The sequence below is a fragment of the Tachypleus tridentatus genome, chromosome 10 (genome assembly GCF_004210375.1).
Source record: "Tachypleus tridentatus isolate NWPU-2018 chromosome 10, ASM421037v1, whole genome shotgun sequence".
Taxonomy (NCBI): Eukaryota; Metazoa; Arthropoda; class Merostomata; order Xiphosura; family Limulidae; genus Tachypleus; species Tachypleus tridentatus.
Genome location: NC_134834.1, coordinates 114,038,285 through 114,063,193, shown reverse-complemented (window position 1 = coordinate 114,063,193; position 24,909 = coordinate 114,038,285). Strand labels below are relative to the sequence as shown.

Genomic DNA, 24,909 nt, shown 5'->3' with positions numbered 1-24,909 from the left:
GAATATAACATCAGTGTAGGTATTGTATAGAAACGAACAGAATATAACATCAGTGTAGGTATTGTATAGAAACGAACAGAATATAACATCAGTGTAGGTATTGTATAGAAACGAACAGAATATAACATCAGTGTAGGAATTGTATAGAAACGAACAGAATATAACATCAGTGTAGGAATTGTATAGAAACGAACAGAATATAACATCAGTGTAGGAATTGTATAGAAACGAACAGAATATAACATCAGTGTAGGTATTGTATAGAAACGAACAGAATATAACATCAGTGTAGGTATTGTATAGAAACGAACAGAATATAACATCAGTGTAGGAATTGTATAGAAACGAACAGAATATAACATCAGTGTAGGTATTGTATAGAAACGAACAGAATATAACATCAGTGTAGGTATTGTATAGAAACGAACAGAATATAACATCAGTGTAGGTATTGTATAGAAACGAACAGAATATAACATCAGTGTAGGTATTGTATAGAAACGAACAGAATATAACATCAGTGTAGGTATTGTATAGAAACGAACAGAATATAACATCAGTGTAGGTATTGTATAGAAACGAACAGAATATAACATCAGTGTAGGTATTGTATAGAAACGAACAGAATATAACATCAGTGTAGGTATTGTATAGAAACGAACAGAATATAACATCAGTGTAGGAATTGTATAGAAACGAACAGAATATAACATCAGTGTAGGAATTGTATAGAAACGAACAGAATATAACATCAGTGTAGGAATTGTATAGAAACGAACAGAATATAACATCAGTGTAGGAATTGTATAGAAACGAACAGAATATAACATCAGTGTAGGTATTGTATAGAAACGAACAGAATATAACATCAGTGTAGGAATTGTATAGAAACGAACAGAATATAACATCAGTGTAGGTATTGTATAGAAACGAACAGAATATAACATCAGTGTAGGAATTGTATAGAAACGAACAGAATATAACATCAGTGTAGGAATTGTATAGAAACGAACAGAATATAACATCAGTGTAGGTATTGTATAGAAACGAACAGAATATAACATCAGTGTAGGAATTGTATAGAAACGAACAGAATATAACATCAGTGTAGGAATTGTATAGAAACGAACAGAATATAACATCAGGTATTGTATAGAAACGAACAGAATATAACATCAGTGTGGGTATTGTATAGAAACGAACAGAATATAACATCAGGTATTGTATAGAAACGAACAGAATATAACATCAGGTATTGTATAGAAACGAACAGAATATAACGAACAGAATATAACATCAGTGTAGGAATTGTATAGAAACGAACAGAATATAACATCAGTGTAGGAATTGTATAGAAACGAACAGAATATAACATCAGTGTAGGAATTGTATAGAAACGAACAGAATATAACATCAGTGTAGGTATTGTATAGAAACGAACAGAATATAACATCAGTGTAGGAATTGTATAGAAACGAACAGAATATAACATCAGTGTAGGTATTGTATAGAAACGAACAGAATATAACATCAGTGTAGGAATTGTATAGAAACGAACAGAATATAACATCAGTGTAGGTATTGTATAGAAACGAACAGAATATAACATCAGTGTAGGAATTGTATAGAAACGAACAGAATATAACATCAGTGTAGGTATTGTATAGAAACGAACAGAATATAACATCAGTGTAGGTATTGTATAGAAACGAACAGAATATAACATCAGGGTAGGAATTGTATAGAAACGAACAGAATATAACATCAGTGTAGGTATTGTATAGAAACGAACAGAATATAACATCAGTGTGGGTATTGTATAGAAACGAACAGAATATAACATCAGTGTAGATATTGTATAGAAACGAACAGAATATAACATCAGTGTAGATATTGTATAGAAACGAACAGAATATAACATCAGTGTAGGTATTGTATAGAAACGAACAGAATATAACATCAGTGTAGGAATTGTATAGAAACGAACAGAATATAACATCAGTGTAGGTATTGTATAGAAACGAACAGAATATAACATCAGTGTAGGTATTGTATAGAAACGAACAGAATATAACATCAGTGTAGGAATTGTGTAGAAACGAACAGAATATAACATCAGTGTAGGTATTGTATAGAAACGAACAGAATATAACATCAGTGTAGGAATTGTATAGAAACGAACAGAATATAACATCAGTGTGGGTATTGTATAGAAACGAACAGAATATAACATCAGTGTAGGTATTGTATAGAAACGAACAGAATATAACATCAGTGTAGATATTGTATAGAAACGAACAGAATATAACATCAGTGTAGGAACTGTATAGAAACGAACAGAATATAACATCAGTGTAGATATTGTATAGAAACGAACAGAATATAACATCAGTGTAGATATTGTATAGAAACGAACAGAATATAACATCAGTGTAGGAACTGTATAGAAACGAACAGAATATAACATCAGTGTAGGAATTGTATAGAAACGAACAGAATATAACATCAGTGTAGGAATTGTATAGAAACGAACAGAATATAACATCAGTGTAGGTATTGTATAGAAACGAACAGAATATAACATCAGTGTAGGAATTGTATAGAAACGAACAGAATATAACATCAGTGTAGGTATTGTATAGAAACGAACAGAATATAACATCAGTGTAGGAATTGTATAGAAACGAACAGAATATAACATCAGTGTAGGTATTGTATAGAAACGAACAGAATATAACATCAGTGTAGGAATTGTATAGAAACGAACAGAATATAACATCAGTGTAGGTATTGTATAGAAACGAACAGAATATAACATCAGTGTGGGTATTGTATAGAAACGAACAGAATATAACATCAGTGAGGGTATTGTATAGAAACGAACAGAATATAACATCAGTGTAGATATTGTATAGAAACGAACAGAATATAACATCAGTGTAGATATTGTATAGAAACGAACAGAATATAACATCAGTGTAGGAATTGTATAGAAACGAACAGAATATAACATCAGTGTAGGAATTGTATAGAAACGAACAGAATATAACATCAGTGTAGGAATTGTATAGAAACGAACAGAATATAACATCAGTGTAGGTATTGTATAGAAACGAACAGAATATAACATCAGTGTAGGAATTGTATAGAAACGAACAGAATATAACATCAGTGTAGGTATTGTATAGAAACGAACAGAATATAACATCAGTGTAGGAACTGTATAGAAACGAACAGAATATAACATCAGTGTAGGTATTGTATAGAAACGAACAGAATATAACATCAGTGTAGGAATTGTATAGAAACGAACAGAATATAACATCAGTGTAGGTATTGTATAGAAACGAACAGAATATAACATCAGTGTAGGTATTGTATAGAAACGAACAGAATATAACATCAGTGTAGGAATTGTATAGAAACGAACAGAATATAACATCAGTGTAGGAATTGTATAGAAACGAACAGAATATAACATCAGTGTAGGTATTGTATAGAAACGAACAGAATATAACATCAGTGTAGATATTGTATAGAAACGAACAGAATATAACATCAGTGTAGATATTGTATAGAAACGAACAGAATATAACATCAGTGTAGGTATTGTATAGAAACGAACAGAATATAACATCAGTGTAGGAATTGTATAGAAACGAACAGAATATAACATCAGTGTAGGTATTGTATAGAAACGAACAGAATATAACATCAGTGTAGGTATTGTATAGAAACGAACAGAATATAACATCAGTGTAGGAATTGTATAGAAACGAACAGAATATAACATCAGTGTAGGTATTGTATAGAAACGAACAGAATATAACATCAGTGTAGGAATTGTATAGAAACGAACAGAATATAACATCAGTGTAGGAATTGTATAGAAACGAACAGAATATAACATCAGTGTAGGTATTGTATAGAAACGAACAGAATATAACATCAGTGTAGGAATTGTATAGAAACGAACAGAATATAACATCAGTGTAGGTATTGTATAGAAACGAACAGAATATAACATCAGTGTAGGTATTGTATAGAAACGAACAGAATATAACATCAGTGTAGGAATTGTATAGAAACGAACAGAATATAACATCAGTGTAGGTATTGTATAGAAACGAACAGAATATAACATCAGTGTAGGTATTGTATAGAAACGAACAGAATATAACATCAGTGTAGGTATTGTATAGAAACGAACAGAATATAACATCAGTGTAGGAATTGTATAGAAACGAACAGAATATAACATCAGTGTAGGAATTGTATAGAAACGAACAGAATATAACATCAGTGTAGGTATTGTATAGAAACGAACAGAATATAACATCAGTGTAGGAATTGTATAGAAACGAACAGAATATAACATCAGTGTAGGTATTGTATAGAAACGAACAGAATATAACATCAGTGTAGGAATTGTATAGAAACGAACAGAATATAACATCAGTGTAGGAATTGTATAGAAACGAACAGAATATAACATCAGTGTAGGTATTGTATAGAAACGAACAGAATATAACATCAGTGTAGGAATTGTATAGAAACGAACAGAATATAACATCAGTGTAGGTATTGTATAGAAACGAACAGAATATAACATCAGTGTAGGTATTGTATAGAAACGAACAGAATATAACATCAGTGTAGATATTGTATAGAAACGAACAGAATATAACATCAGTGTAGATATTGTATAGAAACGAACAGAATATAACATCAGTGTAGATATTGTATAGAAACGAACAGAATATAACATCAGTGTAGGTATTGTATAGAAACGAACAGAATATAACATCAGTGTAGGAATTGTATAGAAACGAACAGAATATAACATCAGTGTAGGAATTGTATAGAAACGAACAGAATATAACATCAGTGTGGGTATTGTATAGAAACGAACAGAATATAACATCAGTGTGGGTATTGTATAGAAACGAACAGAATATAACATCAGTGTAGATATTGTATAGAAACGAACAGAATATAACATCAGTGTAGATATTGTATAGAAACGAACAGAATATAACATCAGTGTAGGAATTGTATAGAAACGAACAGAATATAACATCAGTGTAGGAATTGTATAGAAACGAACAGAATATAACATCAGTGTAGGAATTGTATAGAAACGAACAGAATATAACATCAGTGTAGGTATTGTATAGAAACGAACAGAATATAACATCAGTGTAGGAATTGTATAGAAACGAACAGAATATAACATCAGTGTAGGTATTGTATAGAAACGAACAGAATATAACATCAGTGTAGGTATTGTATAGAAACGAACAGAATATAACATCAGTGTAGGAATTGTATAGAAACGAACAGAATATAACATCAGTGTAGGAATTGTATAGAAACGAACAGAATATAACATCAGTGTAGGTATTGTATAGAAACGAACAGAATATAACATCAGTGTAGATATTGTATAGAAACGAACAGAATATAACATCAGTGTAGATATTGTATAGAAACGAACAGAATATAACATCAGTGTAGGTATTGTATAGAAACGAACAGAATATAACATCAGTGTAGGAATTGTATAGAAACGAACAGAATATAACATCAGTGTAGGTATTGTATAGAAACGAACAGAATATAACATCAGTGTAGGTATTGTATAGAAACGAACAGAATATAACATCAGTGTAGGAATTGTATAGAAACGAACAGAATATAACATCAGTGTAGGTATTGTATAGAAACGAACAGAATATAACATCAGTGTAGGTATTGTATAGAAACGAACAGAATATAACATCAGTGTAGGAATTGTATAGAAACGAACAGAATATAACATCAGTGTAGGTATTGTATAGAAACGAACAGAATATAACATCAGTGTAGATATTGTATAGAAACGAACAGAATATAACATCAGTGTAGGAATTGTATAGAAACGAACAGAATATAACATCAGTGTGGGTATTGTATAGAAACGAACAGAATATAACATCAGTGTAGGAATTGTATAGAAACGAACAGAATATAACATCAGTGTAGGAATTGTGTAGAAACGAACAGAATATAACATCAGTGTAGGAATTGTATAGAAACGAACAGAATATAACATCAGTGTAGGTATTGTATAGAAACGAACAGAATATAACATCAGTGTAGGAATTGTATAGAAACGAACAGAATATAACATCAGTGTAGGTATTGTATAGAAACGAACAGAATATAACATCAGTGTAGGTATTGTATAGAAACGAACAGAATATAACATCAGTGTAGGAATTGTATAGAAACGAACAGAATATAACATCAGTGTAGGTATTGTATAGAAACGAACAGAATATAACATCAGTGTAGGTATTGTATAGAAACGAACAGAATATAACATCAGTGTAGGTATTGTATAGAAACGAACAGAATATAACATCAGTGTAGGAATTGTATAGAAACGAACAGAATATAACATCAGTGTAGGAATTGTATAGAAACGAACAGAATATAACATCAGTGTAGGTATTGTATAGAAACGAACAGAATATAACATCAGTGTAGGAATTGTATAGAAACGAACAGAATATAACATCAGTGTAGGTATTGTATAGAAACGAACAGAATATAACATCAGAGTAGGAATGGTATAGAAACGAACAGAATATAACATCAGTGTAGGAATTGTATAGAAACGAACAGAATATAACATCAGTGTAGGTATTGTATAGAAACGAACAGAATATAACATCAGTGTAGGAATTGTATAGAAACGAACAGAATATAACATCAGTGTGGGTATTGTATAGAAACGAACAGAATATAACATCAGTGTGTGTATTGTATAGAAACGAACAGAATATAACATCAGTGTAGATATTGTATAGAAACGAACAGAATATAACATCAGTGTAGATATTGTATAGAAACGAACAGAATATAACATCAGTGTAGATATTGTATAGAAACGAACAGAATATAACATCAGTGTAGGTATTGTATAGAAACGAACAGAATATAACATCAGTGTAGGAATTGTATAGAAACGAACAGAATATAACATCAGTGTAGGAATTGTATAGAAACGAACAGAATATAACATCAGTGTGGGTATTGTATAGAAACGAACAGAATATAACATCAGTGTAGGTATTGTATAGAAACGAACAGAATATAACATCAGTGTAGATATTGTATAGAAACGAACCGAATATAACATCAGTGTAGATATTGTATACAAACGAACAGAATATAACATCAGAGTAGGAATTGTATAGAAACGAACAGAATATAACATCAGTGTAGGAATTGTATAGAAACGAACAGAATATAACATCAGTGTAGGAACTGTATAGAAACGAACAGAATATAACATCAGTGTAGGTATTGTATAGAAACGAACAGAATATAACATCAGTGTAGGAATTGTATAGAAACGAACAGAATATAACATCAGTGTAGGTATTGTATAGAAACGAACAGAATATAACATCAGTGTAGGTATTGTATAGAAACGAACAGAATATAACATCAGTGTAGGAATTGTATAGAAACGAACAGAATATAACATCAGTGTAGGAATTGTATAGAAACGAACAGAATATAACATCAGTGTGGGTATTGTATAGAAACGAACAGAATATAACATCAGTGTAGATATTGTATAGAAACGAACAGAATATAACATCAGTGTAGATATTGTATAGAAACGAACAGAATATAACATCAGTGTAGGTATTGTATAGAAACGAACAGAATATAACATCAGTGTAGGAATTGTATAGAAACGAACAGAATATAACATCAGTGTAGGTATTGTATAGAAACGAACAGAATATAACATCAGTGTAGGTATTGTATAGAAACGAACAGAATATAACATCAGTGTAGGTATTGTATAGAAACGAACAGAATATAACATCAGTGTAGGAATTGTATAGAAACGAACAGAATATAACATCAGTGTAGGAATTGTATAGAAACGAACAGAATATAACATCAGTGTGGGTATTGTATAGAAACGAACAGAATATAACATCAGTGTAGATATTGTATAGAAACGAACAGAATATAACATCAGTGTAGGAATTGTATAGAAACGAACAGAATATAACATCAGTGTAGGTATTGTATAGAAACGAACAGAATATAACATCAGAGTAGGAATTGTGTAGAAACGAACAGAATATAACATCAGTGTAGGTATTGTATAGAAACGAACAGAAGGTAACATCAGAGTAGGAATTGTATATAAACGAACAGAATATAACATCAGTGTAGGAATTGTATAGAAACGAACAGAATATAACATCAGTGTAGGTATTGTATAGAAACGAACAGAATATAACATCAGTGTAGGAATTGTATAGAAACGAACAGAATATAACATCAGTGTAGATATTGTATAGAAACGAACAGAATATAACATCAGTGTAGGTATTGTATAGAAACGAACAGAATATAACATCAGTGTAGGAATTGTATAGAAACGAACAGAATATAACATCAGTGTAGGAATTGTATAGAAACGAACAGAATATAACATCAGTGTAGGTATTGTATAGAAACGAACAGAATATAACATCAGTGTAGGTATTGTATAGAAACGAACAGAATATAACATCAGTGTAGATATTGTATAGAAACGAACAGAATATAACATCAGTGTAGATATTGTATAGAAACGAACAGAATATAACATCAGTGTAGATATTGTATAGAAACGAACAGAATATAACATCAGTGTAGGAATTGTATAGAAACGAACAGAATATAACATCAGTGTAGGAATTGTATAGAAACGAACAGAATATAACATCAGTGTAGGTATTGTATAGAAACGAACAGAATATAACATCAGTGTAGGAATTGTATAGAAACGAACAGAATATAACATCAGTGTAGGTATTGTATAGAAACGAACAGAATATAACATCAGTGTAGGAATTGTATAGAAACGAACAGAATATAACATCAGTGTAGGTATTGTATAGAAACGAACAGAATATAACATCAGTGTAGGTATTGTATAGAAACGAACAGAATATAACATCAGTGTAGGAATTGTATAGAAACGAACAGAATATAACATCAGTGTAGGAATTGTATAGAAACGAACAGAATATAACATCAGTGTGGGTATTGTATAGAAACGAACAGAATATAACATCAGTGTAGATATTGTATAGAAACGAACAGAATATAACATCAGTGTAGATATTGTATAGAAACGAACAGAATATAACATCAGTGTAGATATTGTATAGAAACGAACAGAATATAACATCAGTGTAGGTATTGTATAGAAACGAACAGAATATAACATCAGTGTAGGAATTGTATAGAAACGAACAGAATATAACATCAGTGTAGGTATTGTATAGAAACGAACAGAATATAACATCAGTGTAGGTATTGTATAGAAACGAACAGAATATAACATCAGTGTAGGTATTGTATAGAAACGAACAGAATATAACATCAGTGTAGGAATTGTATAGAAACGAACAGAATATAACATCAGTATAGGAATTGTATAGAAACGAACAGAATATAACATCAGTGTAGGTATTGTATAGAAACGAACAGAATATAACATCAGTGTAGATATTGTATAGAAACGAACAGAATATAACATCAGTGTAGGAATTGTATAGAAACGAACAGAATATAACATCAGTGTAGGTATTGTATAGAAACGAACAGAATATAACATCAGTGTAGGTATTGTATAGAAACGAACAGAATATAACATCAGTGTAGGAATTGTATAGAAACGAACAGAATATAACATCAGTGTAGGTATTGTATAGAAACGAACAGAATATAACATCAGTGTAGGTATTGTATAGAAACGAACAGAATATAACATCAGGGTGGGTATTGTATAGAAACGAACAGAATATAACATCAGAGTAGGAATTGTATAGAAACGAACAGAATATAACATCAGTGTAGGAATTGTATAGAAACGAACAGAATATAACATCAGTGTGGGTATTGTATAGAAACGAACAGAATATAACATCAGTGTAGATATTGTATAGAAACGAACAGAATATAACATCAGTGTAGATATTGTATAGAAACGAACAGAATATAACATCAGTGTAGGTATTGTATAGAAACGAACAGAATATAACATCAGTGTAGGTATTGTATAGAAACGAACAGAATATAACATCAGTGTAGGTATTGTATAGAAACGAACAGAATATAACATCAGTGTAGGTATTGTATAGAAACGAACAGAATATAACATCAGTGTAGGAATTGTATAGAAACGAACAGAATATAACATCAGTGTAGGAATTGTATAGAAACGAACAGAATATAACATCAGTGTAGGTATTGTATAGAAACGAACAGAATATAACATCAGTGTAGATATTGTATAGAAACGAACAGAATATAACATCAGTGTAGGAATTGTATAGAAACGAACAGAATATGACATCAGTGTAGGTATTGTATAGAAACGAACAGAATATAACATCAGTGTAGGAATTGTATAGAAACGAACAGAATATAACATCAGTGTAGGTATTGTATAGAAACGAACAGAAGGTAACATCAGAGTAGGAATGGTGTAGAAACGAACAGAATATAACATCAGTGTAGGAACTGTATAGAAACGAACAGAATATAACATCAGTGTAGGTATTGTATAGAAACGAACAGAATATAACATCAGTGTAGGAATTGTATAGAAACGAACAGAATATAACATCAGTGTAGGTATTGTATAGAAACGAACAGAATATAACATCAGTGTAGGTATTGTATAGAAACGAACAGAATATAACATCAGTGTAGATATTGTATAGAAACGAACAGAATATAACATCAGTGTAGATATTGTATAGAAACGAACAGAATATAACATCAGTGTAGATATTGTATAGAAACGAACAGAATATAACATCAGTGTAGGTATTGTATAGAAACGAACAGAATATAACATCAGTGTAGGAATTGTATAGAAACGAACAGAATATAACATCAGTGTAGGAATTGTATAGAAACAAACAGAATATAACATCAGTGTGGGTATTGTATAGAAACGAACAGAATATAACATCAGTGTGGGTATTGTATAGAAACGAACAGAATATAACATCAGTGTAGATATTGTATAGAAACGAACAGAATATAACATCAGTGTAGATATTGTATAGAAACGAACAGAATATAACATCAGTGTAGGAATTGTATAGAAACGAACAGAATATAACATCAGTGTAGGAATTGTATAGAAACGAACAGAATATAACATCAGTGTAGGAATTGTATAGAAACGAACAGAATATAACATCAGTGTAGGTATTGTATAGAAACGAACAGAATATAACATCAGGGTAGGAATTGTATAGAAACGAACAGAATATAACATCAGTGTAGGTATTGTATAGAAACGAACAGAATATAACATCAGTGTGGGTATTGTATAGAAACGAACAGAATATAACATCAGAGTAGGAATTGTGTAGAAACGAACAGAATATAACATCAGTGTAGGAATTGTATATAAACGAACAGAATATAACATCAGTGTGGGTATTGTATAGAAACGAACAGAATATAACATCAGTGTAGATATTGTATAGAAACGAACAGAATATAACATCAGTGTAGATATTGTATAGAAACGAACAGAATATAACATCAGTGAAGGTATTGTATAGAAACGAACAGAATATAACATCAGTGTAGGAATTGTATAGAAACGAACAGAATATAACATCAGTGTAGGTATTGTATAGAAACGAACAGAATATAACATCAGTGTAGGTATTGTATAGAAACGAACAGAATATAACATCAGTGTAGGAATTGTATAGAAACGAACAGAATATAACATCAGTGTAGGTATTGTATAGAAACGAACAGAATATAACATCAGTGTAGGTATTGTATAGAAACGAACAGAAGGTAACATCAGAGTAGGAATGGTGTAGAAACGAACAGAATATAACATCAGTGTGGGTATTGTATAGAAACGAACAGAATATAACATCAGTGTAGATATTGTATAGAAACGAACAGAAGGTAACATCAGAGTAGGAATGGTGTAGAAACGAACAGAATATAACATCAGTGTAGGTATTGTATAGAAACGAACAGAATATAACATCAGTGTAGGAATTGTATAGAAACGAACAGAATATAACATCAGTGTAGGAATTGTATAGAAACGAACAGAATATAACATCAGTGTAGGAATTGTATAGAAACGAACAGAATATAACATCAGTGTAGGTATTGTATAGAAACGAACAGAATATAACATCAGTGTAGGAATTGTATAGAAACGAACAGAATATAACATCAGTGTGGGTATTGTATAGAAACGAACAGAATATAACATCAGTGTAGGTATTGTATAGAAACGAACAGAAGGTAACATCAGAGTAGGAATGGTGTAGAAACGAACAGAATATAACATCAGTGTGGGTATTGTATAGAAACGAACAGAATATAACATCAGTGTAGGTATTGTATAGAAACGAACAGAATATAACATCAGTGTAGGTATTGTATAGAAACGAAAAGAAGGTAACATCAGAGTAGGAATGGTGTAGAAACGAACAGAATATAACATCAGTGTTGGAACTGTATAGAAACGAACAGAATATAACATCAGTGTAGGTATTGTATAGAAACGAACAGAATATAACATCAGTGTAGGAATTGTATAGAAACGAACAGAATATAACATCAGTGTGGGTATTGTATAGAAACGAACAGAATATAACATCAGAGTAGGAATGGTGTAGAAACGAACTGAATATAACATCAGTGTAGGAACTATATAGAAACGAACAGAATATAACATCAGTGTAGGTATTGTATAGAAACGAACAGAATATAACATCAGTGTAGGAATTGTATAGAAACGAACAGAATATAACATCAGTGTGGGTATTGTATAGAAACGAACAGAATATAACATCAGTGTGTGTATTGTATAGAAACGAACAGAATATAACATCAGTGTAGATATTGTATAGAAACGAACAGAATATAACATCAGTGTAGATATTGTATAGAAACGAACAGAATATAACATCAGTGTAGGTATTGTATAGAAACGAACAGAATATAACATCAGTGTAGGAATTGTATAGAAACGAACAGAATATAACATCAGTGTAGGAATTGTATAGAAACGAACAGAATATAACATCAGTGTGGGTATTGTATAGAAACGAACAGAATATAACATCAGTGTGGGTATTGTATAGAAACGAACAGAATATAACATCAGTGTAGATATTGTATAGAAACGAACAGAATATAACATCAGTGTAGATATTGTATAGAAACGAACAGAATATAACATCAGTGTAGGAATTGTATAGAAACGAACAGAATATAACATCAGTGTAGGAATTCTATAGAAACGAACAGAATATAACATCAGTGTAGGAACTGTATAGAAACGAACAGAATATAACATCAGTGTAGGTATTGTATAGAAACGAACAGAATATAACATCAGTGTAGGAATTGTATAGAAACGAACAGAATATAACATCAGTGTAGGTATTGTATAGAAACGAACAGAATATAACATCAGGGTGGGTATTGTATAGAAACGAACAGAATATAACATCAGAGTAGGAATTGTATAGAAACGAACAGAATATAACATCAGTGTAGGAATTGTATAGAAACGAACAGAATATAACATCAGTGTGGGTATTGTATAGAAACGAACAGAATATAACATCAGTGTAGATATTGTATAGAAACGAACAGAATATAACATCAGTGTAGATATTGTATAGAAACGAACAGAATATAACATCAGTGAAGGTATTGTATAGAAACGAACAGAATATAACATCAGTGTAGGAATTCTATAGAAACGAACAGAATATAACATCAGTGTAGGTATTGTATAGAAACGAACAGAATATAACATCAGTGTAGGTATTGTATAGAAACGAACAGAATATAACATCAGTGTAGGTATTGTATAGAAACGAACAGAATATAACATCAGTGTAGGAATTGTATAGAAACGAACAGAATATAACATCAGTGTAGGAATTGTATAGAAACGAACAGAATATAACATCAGTGTGGGTATTGTATAGAAACGAACAGAATATAACATCAGTGTAGATATTGTATAGAAACGAACAGAATATAACATCAGTGTAGGAACTGTATAGAAACGAACAGAATATAACATCAGTGTAGGTATTGTATAGAAACGAACAGAATATAACATCAGTGTAGGAATTGTATAGAAACGAACAGAATATAACATCAGTGTGGGTATTGTATAGAAACGAACAGAATATAACATCAGAGTAGGAATGGTGTAGAAACGAACAGAATATAACATCAGTGTAGGAACTGTATAGAAACGAACAGAATATAACATCAGTGTAGGTATTGTATAGAAACGAACAGAATATAACATCAGTGTAGGAATTGTATAGAAACGAACAGAATATAACATCAGTGTAGATATTGTATAGAAACGAACAGAATATAACATCAGTGTAGGTATTGTATAGAAACGAACAGAATATAACATCAGTGTAGGAATTGTATAGAAACGAACAGAATATAACATCAGTGTAGGAATTGTATAGAAACGAACAGAATATAACATCAGTGTGGGTATTGTATAGAAACGAACAGAATATAACATCAGTGTGGGTATTGTATAGAAACGAACAGAATATAACATCAGTGTAGATATTGTATAGAAACGAACAGAATATAACATCAGTGTAGATATTGTATAGAAACGAACAGAATATAACATCAGTGTAGATATTGTATAGAAACGAACAGAATATAACATCAGAGTAGGAATTGTATAGAAACGAACAGAATATAACATCAGTGTAGGAATTGTATAGAAACGAACAGAATATAACATCAGTGTAGGTATTGTATAGAAACGAACAGAATATAACATCAGTGTAGGAACTGTATAGAAACGAACAGAATATAACATCAGTGTAGGTATTGTATAGAAACGAACAGAATATAACATCAGTGTAGGAATTGTATAGAAACGAACAGAATATAACATCAGTGTAGGTATTGTATAGAAACGAACAGAATATAACATCAGTGTGGGTATTGTATAGAAACGAACAGAATATAACATCAGTGTAGGAATTGTATAGAAACGAACAGAATATAACATCAGTGTAGGAATTGTATAGAAACGAACAGAATATAACATCAGTGTGGGTATTGTATAGAAACGAACAGAATATAACATCAGTGTAGATATTGTATAGAAACGAACAGAATATAACATCAGTGTAGATATTGTATAGAAACGAACAGAATATAACATCAGTGTAGATATTGTATAGAAACGAACAGAATATAACATCAGTGTAGGTATTGTATAGAAACGAACAGAATATAACATCAGTGTAGGAATTGTATAGAAACGAACAGAATATAACATCAGTGTAGGTATTGTATAGAAACGAACAGAATATAACATGAGTGTAGGTATTCTATAGAAACGAACAGAATATAACATCAGTGTAGGTATTGTATAGAAACGAACAGAATATAACATCAGAGTAGGAATTGTGTAGAAACGAACAGAATATAACATCAGTGTAGGAATTGTATAGAAACGAACAGAATATAACATCAGTGTGGGTATTGTATAGAAACGAACAGAATATAACATCAGTGTAGATATTGTATAGAAACGAACAGAATATAACATCAGTGTAGGAATTGTATAGAAACGAACAGAATATAACATCAGTGTAGGTATTGTATAGAAACGAACAGAATATAACATCAGTGTAGGTATTGTATAGAAACGAACAGAATATAACATCAGTGTAGGAATTGTATAGAAACGAACAGAATATAACATCAGTGTAGGTATTGTATAGAAACGAACAGAATATAACATCAGTGTAGGTATTGTATAGAAACGAACAGAATATAACATCAGGGTGGGTATTGTATAGAAACGAACAGAATATAACATCAGAGTAGGAATTGTATAGAAACGAACAGAATATAACATCAGTGTAGGAATTGTATAGAAACGAACAGAATATAACATCAGTGTGGGTATTGTATAGAAACGAACAGAATATAACATCAGTGTAGATATTGTATAGAAACGAACAGAATATAACATCAGTGTAGATATTGTATAGAAACGAACAGAATATAACATCAGTGAAGGTATTGTATAGAAACGAACAGAATATAACATCAGTGTAGGAATTCTATAGAAACGAACAGAATATAACATCAGTGTAGGTATTGCATAGAAACGAACAGAATATAACATGAGTGTAGGTATTCTATAGAAACGAACAGAATATAACATCAGTGTAGGTATTGTATAGAAACGAACAGAATATAACATCAGAGTAGGAATTGTATAGAAACGAACAGAATATAACATCAGTGTAGGAATTGTATAGAAACGAACAGAATATAACATCAGTGTGGGTATTGTATAGAAACGAACAGAATATAACATCAGTGTAGATATTGTATAGAAACGAACAGAATATAACATCAGTGTAGGAACTGTATAGAAACGAACAGAATATAACATCAGTGTAGGTATTGTATAGAAACGAACAGAATATAACATCAGTGTAGGAATTGTATAGAAACGAACAGAATATAACATCAGTGTGGGTATTGTATAGAAACGAACAGAATATAACATCAGAGTAGGAATGGTGTAGAAACGAACTGAATATAACATCAGTGTAGGAACTGTATAGAAACGAACAGAATATAACATCAGTGTAGGTATTGTATAGAAACGAACAGAATATAACATCAGTGTAGGAATTGTATAGAAACGAACAGAATATAACATCAGTGTAGATATTGTATAGAAACGAACAGAATATAACATCAGTGTAGGTATTGTATAGAAACGAACAGAATATAACATCAGAGTAGGAATTGTGTAGAAACGAACAGAATATAACATCAGTGTAGGAATTGTATAGAAACAAACAGAATATAACATCAGTGTGGGTATTGTATAGAAACGAACAGAATATAACATCAGTGTGGGTATTGTATAGAAACGAACAGAATATAACATCAGTGTAGATATTGTATAGAAACGAACAGAATATAACATCAGTGTAGATATTGTATAGAAACGAACAGAATATAACATCAGTGTAGATATTGTATAGAAACGAACAGAATATAACATCAGAGTAGGAATTGTATAGAAACGAACAGAATATAACATCAGTGTAGGAATTCTATAGAAACGAACAGAATATAACATCAGTGTAGGTATTGTATAGAAACGAACAGAATATAACATCAGTGTAGGAACTGTATAGAAACGAACAGAATATAACATCAGTGTAGGTATTGTATAGAAACGAACAGAATAGAAACGAACAGAATATAACATCAGGGTAGGAATTGTATAGAAACGAACAGAATATAACATCAGTGTAGGTATTGTATAGAAACGAACAGAATATAACATCAGGGTGGGTATTGTATAGAAACGAACAGAATATAACATCAGAGTAGGAATTGTGTAGAAACGAACAGAATATAACATCAGTGTAGGAATTGTATATAAACGAACAGAATATAACATCAGTGTGGGTATTGTATAGAAACGAACAGAATATAACATCAGTGTAGATATTGTATAGAAACGAACAGAATATAACATCAGTGTAGATATTGTATAGAAACGAACAGAATATAACATCAGTGAAGGTATTGTATAGAAACGAACAGAATATAACATCAGTCTAGGAATTCTATAGAAACGAACAGAATATAACATCAGTGTAGGTATTGCATAGAAACGAACAGAATATAACATGAGTGTAGGTATTGTATAGAAACGAACAGAATATAACATCAGTGTAGGTATTGTATAGAAATGAACAGAATATAACATCAGAGTAGGAATTGTGTAGAAACGAACAGAATTTAACATCAGTGTAGGAATTGTATATAAACGAACAGAATATAACATCAGTGTGGGTATTGTATAGAAACGAACAGAATATAACATCAGTGTAGATATTGTATAGAAACGAACAGAATATAACATCAGTGTAGGAACTGTATAGAAACGAACAGAATATGACATCAGTGTAGGTATTGTATAGAAACGAACAGAATATAACATCAGTGTAGGTATTGTATAGAAACGAACAGAATATAACATCAGTGTAGGAATTGTATAGAAACGAACAGAATATAACATCAGTGTAGGTATTGTATAGAAACGAACAGAATATAACATCAGTGTAGGAATTCTATAGAAACGAACAGAATATAACATCAGTGTAGGAACTGTATAGAAACGAACAGAATATAACATCAGAGTAGGTATTGTATAGAAACGAGCAGAATATAACATCAGTGTAGGAATTCTATAGAAACGAACAGAATATAACATCAGTGTAGGTATTGTATAGAAACGAACAGAATATAACATCAGTGTAGGTATTGTATAGAAACGAACAGAATATAACATCAGGGTAGGAATTGTATAGAAACGAACAGAATATAACATCAGTGTAGGTATTGTATAGAAACGAACAGAATATAACATCAGTGTAGGAATTGTATAGAAACGAACAGAATATAACATCAGTGTGGGTATTGTATAGAAACGAACAGAATATAACATCAGTGTGGGTATTGTATAGAAACGAACAGAATATAACATCAGTGTAGGAATTCTATAGAAACGAACAGAATATAACATCAGTGTAGGAACTGTATAGAAACGAACAGAATATAACATCAGAGTAGGTATTGTATAGAAACGAACAGAATATAACATCAGTGTAGGAATTCTATAGAAACGAACAGAATATAACATCAGTGTAGGTATTGTATAGAAACGAACAGAATATAACATCAGTGTAGGAACTGTATAGAAACGAACAGAATATAGCATCAGTGTAGGTATTGTATAGAAACGAACAGAATATAACATCAGGGTAGGAATTGTATAGAAACGAACAGAATATAACATCAGTGTAGGTATTGTATAGAAACGAACAGAATATAACATCAGAGTAGGAATTGTGTAGAAACGAACAGAATATAACATCAGTGTAGGAATTGTATATAAACGAACAGAATATAACATCAGTGTGGGTATTGTATAGAAACGAACAGAATATAACATCAGTGTAGATATTGTATAGAAACGAACAGAATATAACATCAGTGTAGATATTGTATAGAAACGAACAGAATATAACATCAGTGTAGGTATTGTATAGAAACGAACAGAATATAACATCAGTGTAGGAATTCTATAGAAACGAACAGAATATAACATCAGTGTAGGAATTCTATAGAAACGAACAGAATATAACATCAGTGTAGGTATTGTATAGAAGGATAATGCTTTTTCTTTTTTTTTAATTTCGGTATAAAAATCGAAGATTTTGTTACAACAATATAAATAAAATTTACCTATTATTATATGTTACGTTCCCATGTGTCTTAAAGTGATATCACTAATTCGCGAACATGTTTATTACATTTCAGTTTATGTTATTGAAATTTGTGGAGAATGTTTGCTAGCGGTGAGTTTTATATTCCTGCTCAAAAACCTGAGGTTTCGAAGATTCGAAATAATTTTTGACACCTAGGTTTCGCCAACAACAATTTTTTTTATGTTGACTAATTAAACAAGAGATAATTGTATAGGTAAAAATATTATATGTAGATCTAATCATTTGTTGATAATAGTGTGTAAGAAGAGAAGTATATAGAATTAGGAAACTGTGCTAGTTTATCAGATAAAAATATAGAATTAGGAAACTGTGCTAGTTTATCAGATAAAAATATAGAATTAGGAAACTGTGCTAGTTTATCAGATAAAATATAGAATTAGGAAACTGTGCTAGTTTATGAGATAAAAATATAGAATTAGGAAACTGTGCTAGTTTATCAGATAAAAATATAGAATTAGGAAACTGTTCTAGTTTCTCAGCCACATGAAAAAATAGAGTTGTTGTATTTTTTTAACTTGCAGTGTCTCAACCTTAATAACTCCCATAAAATATAGTTTTAAGACAGGAATATTTTATTTTAGGATAGTTAATGTGGCATACCTTAACATCAGAGTTTTATTTTAGAACAGTTAATGTGGCACCTTAACATTAGAGTTTTGTTTTAGGACAGTTAATGGCATACCTTAACATCAGAGTTTTGTTTTAGGACAGTTAATGTGGCATACTTTAACATCAGAGTTTTGTTTTAGGACAGTTAATGTGGCATACCTTAACATCAGAGTTTTGTTTTAGGACAGTTAATGTGGCATACCTTAACATCAGAGTTTTGTTCAAAGGCCTGTTTAGTTCTTGGTAAGATCATCTTTCTGACAGCGGCCTCGTCCAGGTGGTCAGCGACCTCAGTGACCGCATGAAGAGCTGCACACTAATGACAAACATTATATCTGCTATTATAATCTGGTCTATACTGCAAACACACAGAGATAAACATTGTATTAACTGATAGAATTTGGTCTATACTTCAAACACACAGAGATAAACATTGTATTAACTGACAGAATATGGTCTATACTACAAACACACAGAGATAAACATTGTATTAACTGATAGAATCTGGTCTATACTACAAACACACAGAAGATAAACATTGTATCAAATGACAAAATATGATCTATACTTGAAGTACCCACCAGACAAACATACAGAAGACAAACAATATCTGAATTAAGTGATAAAATTTAACCTTCTTTAAACGTATACTTAGTGTGAACGTTAACTGACTTAAGGTGGTCTGTAAGTCAGACATATAGAAACAAAGAATAACTGTTAAATGACCAAAATTATAAAAGTGTCACCTGTATCTGAGGTGTAGCAGAATCGAAAGCGTTGTACATCATCTGAAGCACACATGTTTCTACGTCACTTTTCGAAGTTTTCTTCATAATGACGTCCAGGTTTTCCAATAGTGTTACTGTCGCCTGTTTCATATACAGAGAAAAACGTTGATAAACATAGAATAATTTTGTACAAAATTAAAAATTATTCTAATTATGAAACCATCACTTTTAAAACTTTGAAATACTTATTTATAATATGTGGTATTATCTATAATGTATGGTATTATCTATAATGTATGGTATTATCTATAATGTATGGCATTATCTATAATGTATGGTATTATGTATAATGTATGGTATTATCTATAATGTATGGCATTATGTATAATGTATGGTATTATGTATAATGTAAGGTATTGTGTATAATGTATGGTATTATGTATAATGTATGGCATTATGTATAATGTATGGTATTATGTATAATGTAAGGTATTATCTATAATGTATGGTATTATGTATAATGTATGGCATTATCTATAATGTAGGGTATTATGTATAATGTATGGTATTACCTATAGTGTATGGTATTATGTATAATGCATGGTATTATGTATAATGTATGGTATTATGTATAATGTATGGCATTATCTATAATGTATGGTATTATGTATAATGTATGGTATTATGTATAATGTATGGCATTATCTATAATGTATGGTATTATGTATAATGTATGGCATTATGTATAATGTATGGTATTATGTATAATGTATGGCATTATGTATAATGTATGGTATTATGTATAATATATGGTATTATCTATAATGTATGGTATTATCTATAATGTATGGCATTATCTATAATGTATGGTATTATGTATAATGTATGGTATTATGTATAATGTATGGCATTATCTATAATGTATGGTATTATGTATAATGTATGGTATTATGTATAATGTATGGCATTATCTATAATGTATGGTATTATGCATAATGTATGGTATTATGTATAATGCATGGTATTATGTATAATGTATGGTATTATGTATAATGTATGGCATTATCTATAATGTATGGTATTATGTATAATGTATGGTATTATGTATAATGTATGGCATTATGTATAATGTATGGTATTATGTATAATGTATGGTATTATGTATAATGTATGGTATTATGTATAATGTATGGCATTATGTATAATGTATGGCATTATCTATAATGTATGGCATTATGTATAATGTATGGTATTATGTATAATGTAAGGTATTATCTATAATGTATGGTATTATGTATAATGTATGGTATTATGTATAATGTATGGCATTATCTATAATGTATGGTATTATGTATAATGTATGGCATTATGTATAATGTATGGCATTATCTATAATGTATGGTATTATGTATAATGTATGGTATTATCTATAATGTATGTCATTATGTATAATGTATCGCATTATTTATAATGTATGGTATTATGTATAATGCATGGTATTGTGTATAATGCATGGTATTGTGTATAATGTATGGTATTATCTATAATGTATGGTATTATGTATAATGCATGGTATTATGTATAATGTATGGTATTATCTATAATGTATGGTTTTATGTATAATGTATGGTATTATGTATAATGTATGGTATTATGTATACTGTATGGCATTATCTATAATGTATGGTATTATGTATAATGTATGGCATTATCTATAAAGTATGGTATTATGTATAATGTATGGTATTATGTATAATGTATGGTATTATGTATAATGTAAGGTATTATCTATAATGTATGTATATTATGTATAATGTATGGCATTATCTATAATGTATGGTATTATGTATAATGTATGGCATTATGTATAATGTATGGCATTATCTATAATGTATGGTATTATGTATAATGTATGGTATTATGTATAATGTATAGCATTATCTGTAAAGTATGGTATTATGTATAATGTATGGTATTATGTATAATGTATGGTATTATGTATAATGTAAGGTATTATCTATAATGTATGGTATTATCTATAATGTATGGTATTATGTATAATGTATGGCATTATCTATAATGTATGGTATTATGTATAATGTATGGCATTATGTATAATGTATGGTATTATGTATAATGTAAGGTATTATCTATAATGTATGGTATTATGTATAATGTATGGTATTATGTATAATGTATAGCATTATCTGTAAAGTATGGTATTATGTATAATGTATGGTATTATGTATAATGTATGGTATTATGTATAATGTAAGGTATTATCTATAATGTATGGTATTATCTATAATGTATGGTATTATGTATAAAGTATGGTATTATGTATAATGTATGGTATTATGTATAATGTATGGTATTATGTATAATGTATGGTATTATGTATAATGTAAGGTATTATCTATAATGTATGGTATTATCTATAATGTATGGTATTATGTATAATGTATGGCATTATCTATAATGTATGGTATTATGTATAATGTATGGCATTATGTATAATGTATGGCATTATCTATAATGTATGGTATTGTGTATAATGTATGGTATTATGTATAATGTATGGCATTATCTATAATGTATAGCATTATCTATAATGTATGGTATTATGTATAATGTATGATATTATCTATAATGTATGGCATTATCTATAATGTATGGTATTATGTATAATGTATGGTATTATGTATAATGCATGGTATTATGTATAATGTATGGCATTATCTATAATGTATGGTATTATCTATAACGTATGGTATTATGTATAATGTATGGTATTATGTATAATGTATGGTATTATGTATAATGTATGGTATTACCTATAATGTGTCGTGTTATATAGAGTTAGTAACATTATCATTTGATTTAATGAAATTACTTTATATTATACATAACTTAATTGTTTTATCTGTTTTACTTATATGAGTTCCAATCTATCAACGTTAATGTGTCACAAATCGCGCGACACATCACACGTATATTCCACTTGTTTGTGTTGAAGCGGAAAGCTACACCACAGGTATTGAACTTTGATGTTTAGCGGCCTCTCGTGATATGAATGATTTTCCATGACCGGTTTCTTGTAATGCGAAAGGTTTACCATGACCGGTCTCTTGTGACACAAGTGGCTTACCGTGAGCGGTCTCTTGTAATATGTGTATCTTACAAACAACGTTAACATAAACTTGAGATAAGGGAAGTAAAACAGTTGATAAGTTGTTTACCTACAGTTGTTACTCAGAACTGGAACAAACACGGAAGTACTAGTTAATTACATAATGTTTACATATTAGTCAGTTAATATTTGAATAAATATAAATATAAGTTAATATAGGAACAAACTAATGTTCAACCATAAATGATACATCACTCAGCATCATGTCTCATCGGTAAGCTTGAAGGCTTATAACACTAAATTCTGAGTGTTAACCATTAACACTTACCCTTCAGACCCAGTTGTGCTTTATCACAACCAGTTTTAAGGAACATAACCGACATTCTATGTTGTGTTATTTGCGTGCTTTGAGTTACAAGGCTGTCATACTTATAGCGCATCCACGTCATCAAAATACGTAGCGCGAGTGAACCACTAACCTTCAGTCTTTAAATGTAGCTGCTCTTGCAAATAAATCAAACTTAAATAAATATATAATACACCCACCAGAGTACACTACCAATACAAACGTTCTTCCCCTGGCGTGTCCAGGTTATTAAGACATTCGACTCGTAATCTGAGGGTCGCAGGCTCGAATCCCCGTCATACCAAACATGCTCGCCCTTTCAGCAGTGGAGGCGTTATAATGTGACGGTAAATCCCACTGTTCGCTTGTAAAAGAGTAGCCCAAGAGTTGACGGTGGGTGGTGATGACTAGCTGCCTTCCCTCTAGTCTTGCACTGTTAAATTAGGGACGGCTAGCACAGATAGCCCTCGTGTAGCTTTGCGCGAAATTAAAACAAACAAACAAACAAACGTTCTTACTACATTTAAATAAGTGTTCGGTTGAACTATTACTTGCTACAGATATACAGTAAGTTTAGTTAACTTACCCAAACTAAATGTAACGCGACCAATACTGATGGAGTGT

The 24,909-nt window shown here is 30.4% G+C and overlaps 2 protein-coding genes across 2 annotated transcripts in view; one reads left to right on the top strand and one right to left on the bottom strand.

The window, feature by feature from the left end:
- The window catches only part of LOC143230112 (SCY1-like protein 2), a 457,312-nt gene that overhangs the window by 217,317 nt on the left and 215,086 nt on the right, over positions 1 to 24,909 (top strand). The window lies entirely within an intron of this gene.
- The window catches only part of LOC143228453 (SCY1-like protein 2), a 196,509-nt gene that overhangs the window by 149,382 nt on the left and 22,218 nt on the right, over positions 1 to 24,909 (bottom strand). Inside the window, exons 5-6 of the mRNA XM_076459710.1 lie at positions 20,828 to 20,950; positions 20,284 to 20,397 (exon numbers count right to left, since the gene is read on the bottom strand). Of these exons, the coding sequence (XP_076315825.1) occupies positions 20,284 to 20,397; positions 20,828 to 20,950 (237 nt within the window). The remainder of the gene's footprint in view (positions 1 to 20,283; positions 20,398 to 20,827; positions 20,951 to 24,909) is intronic.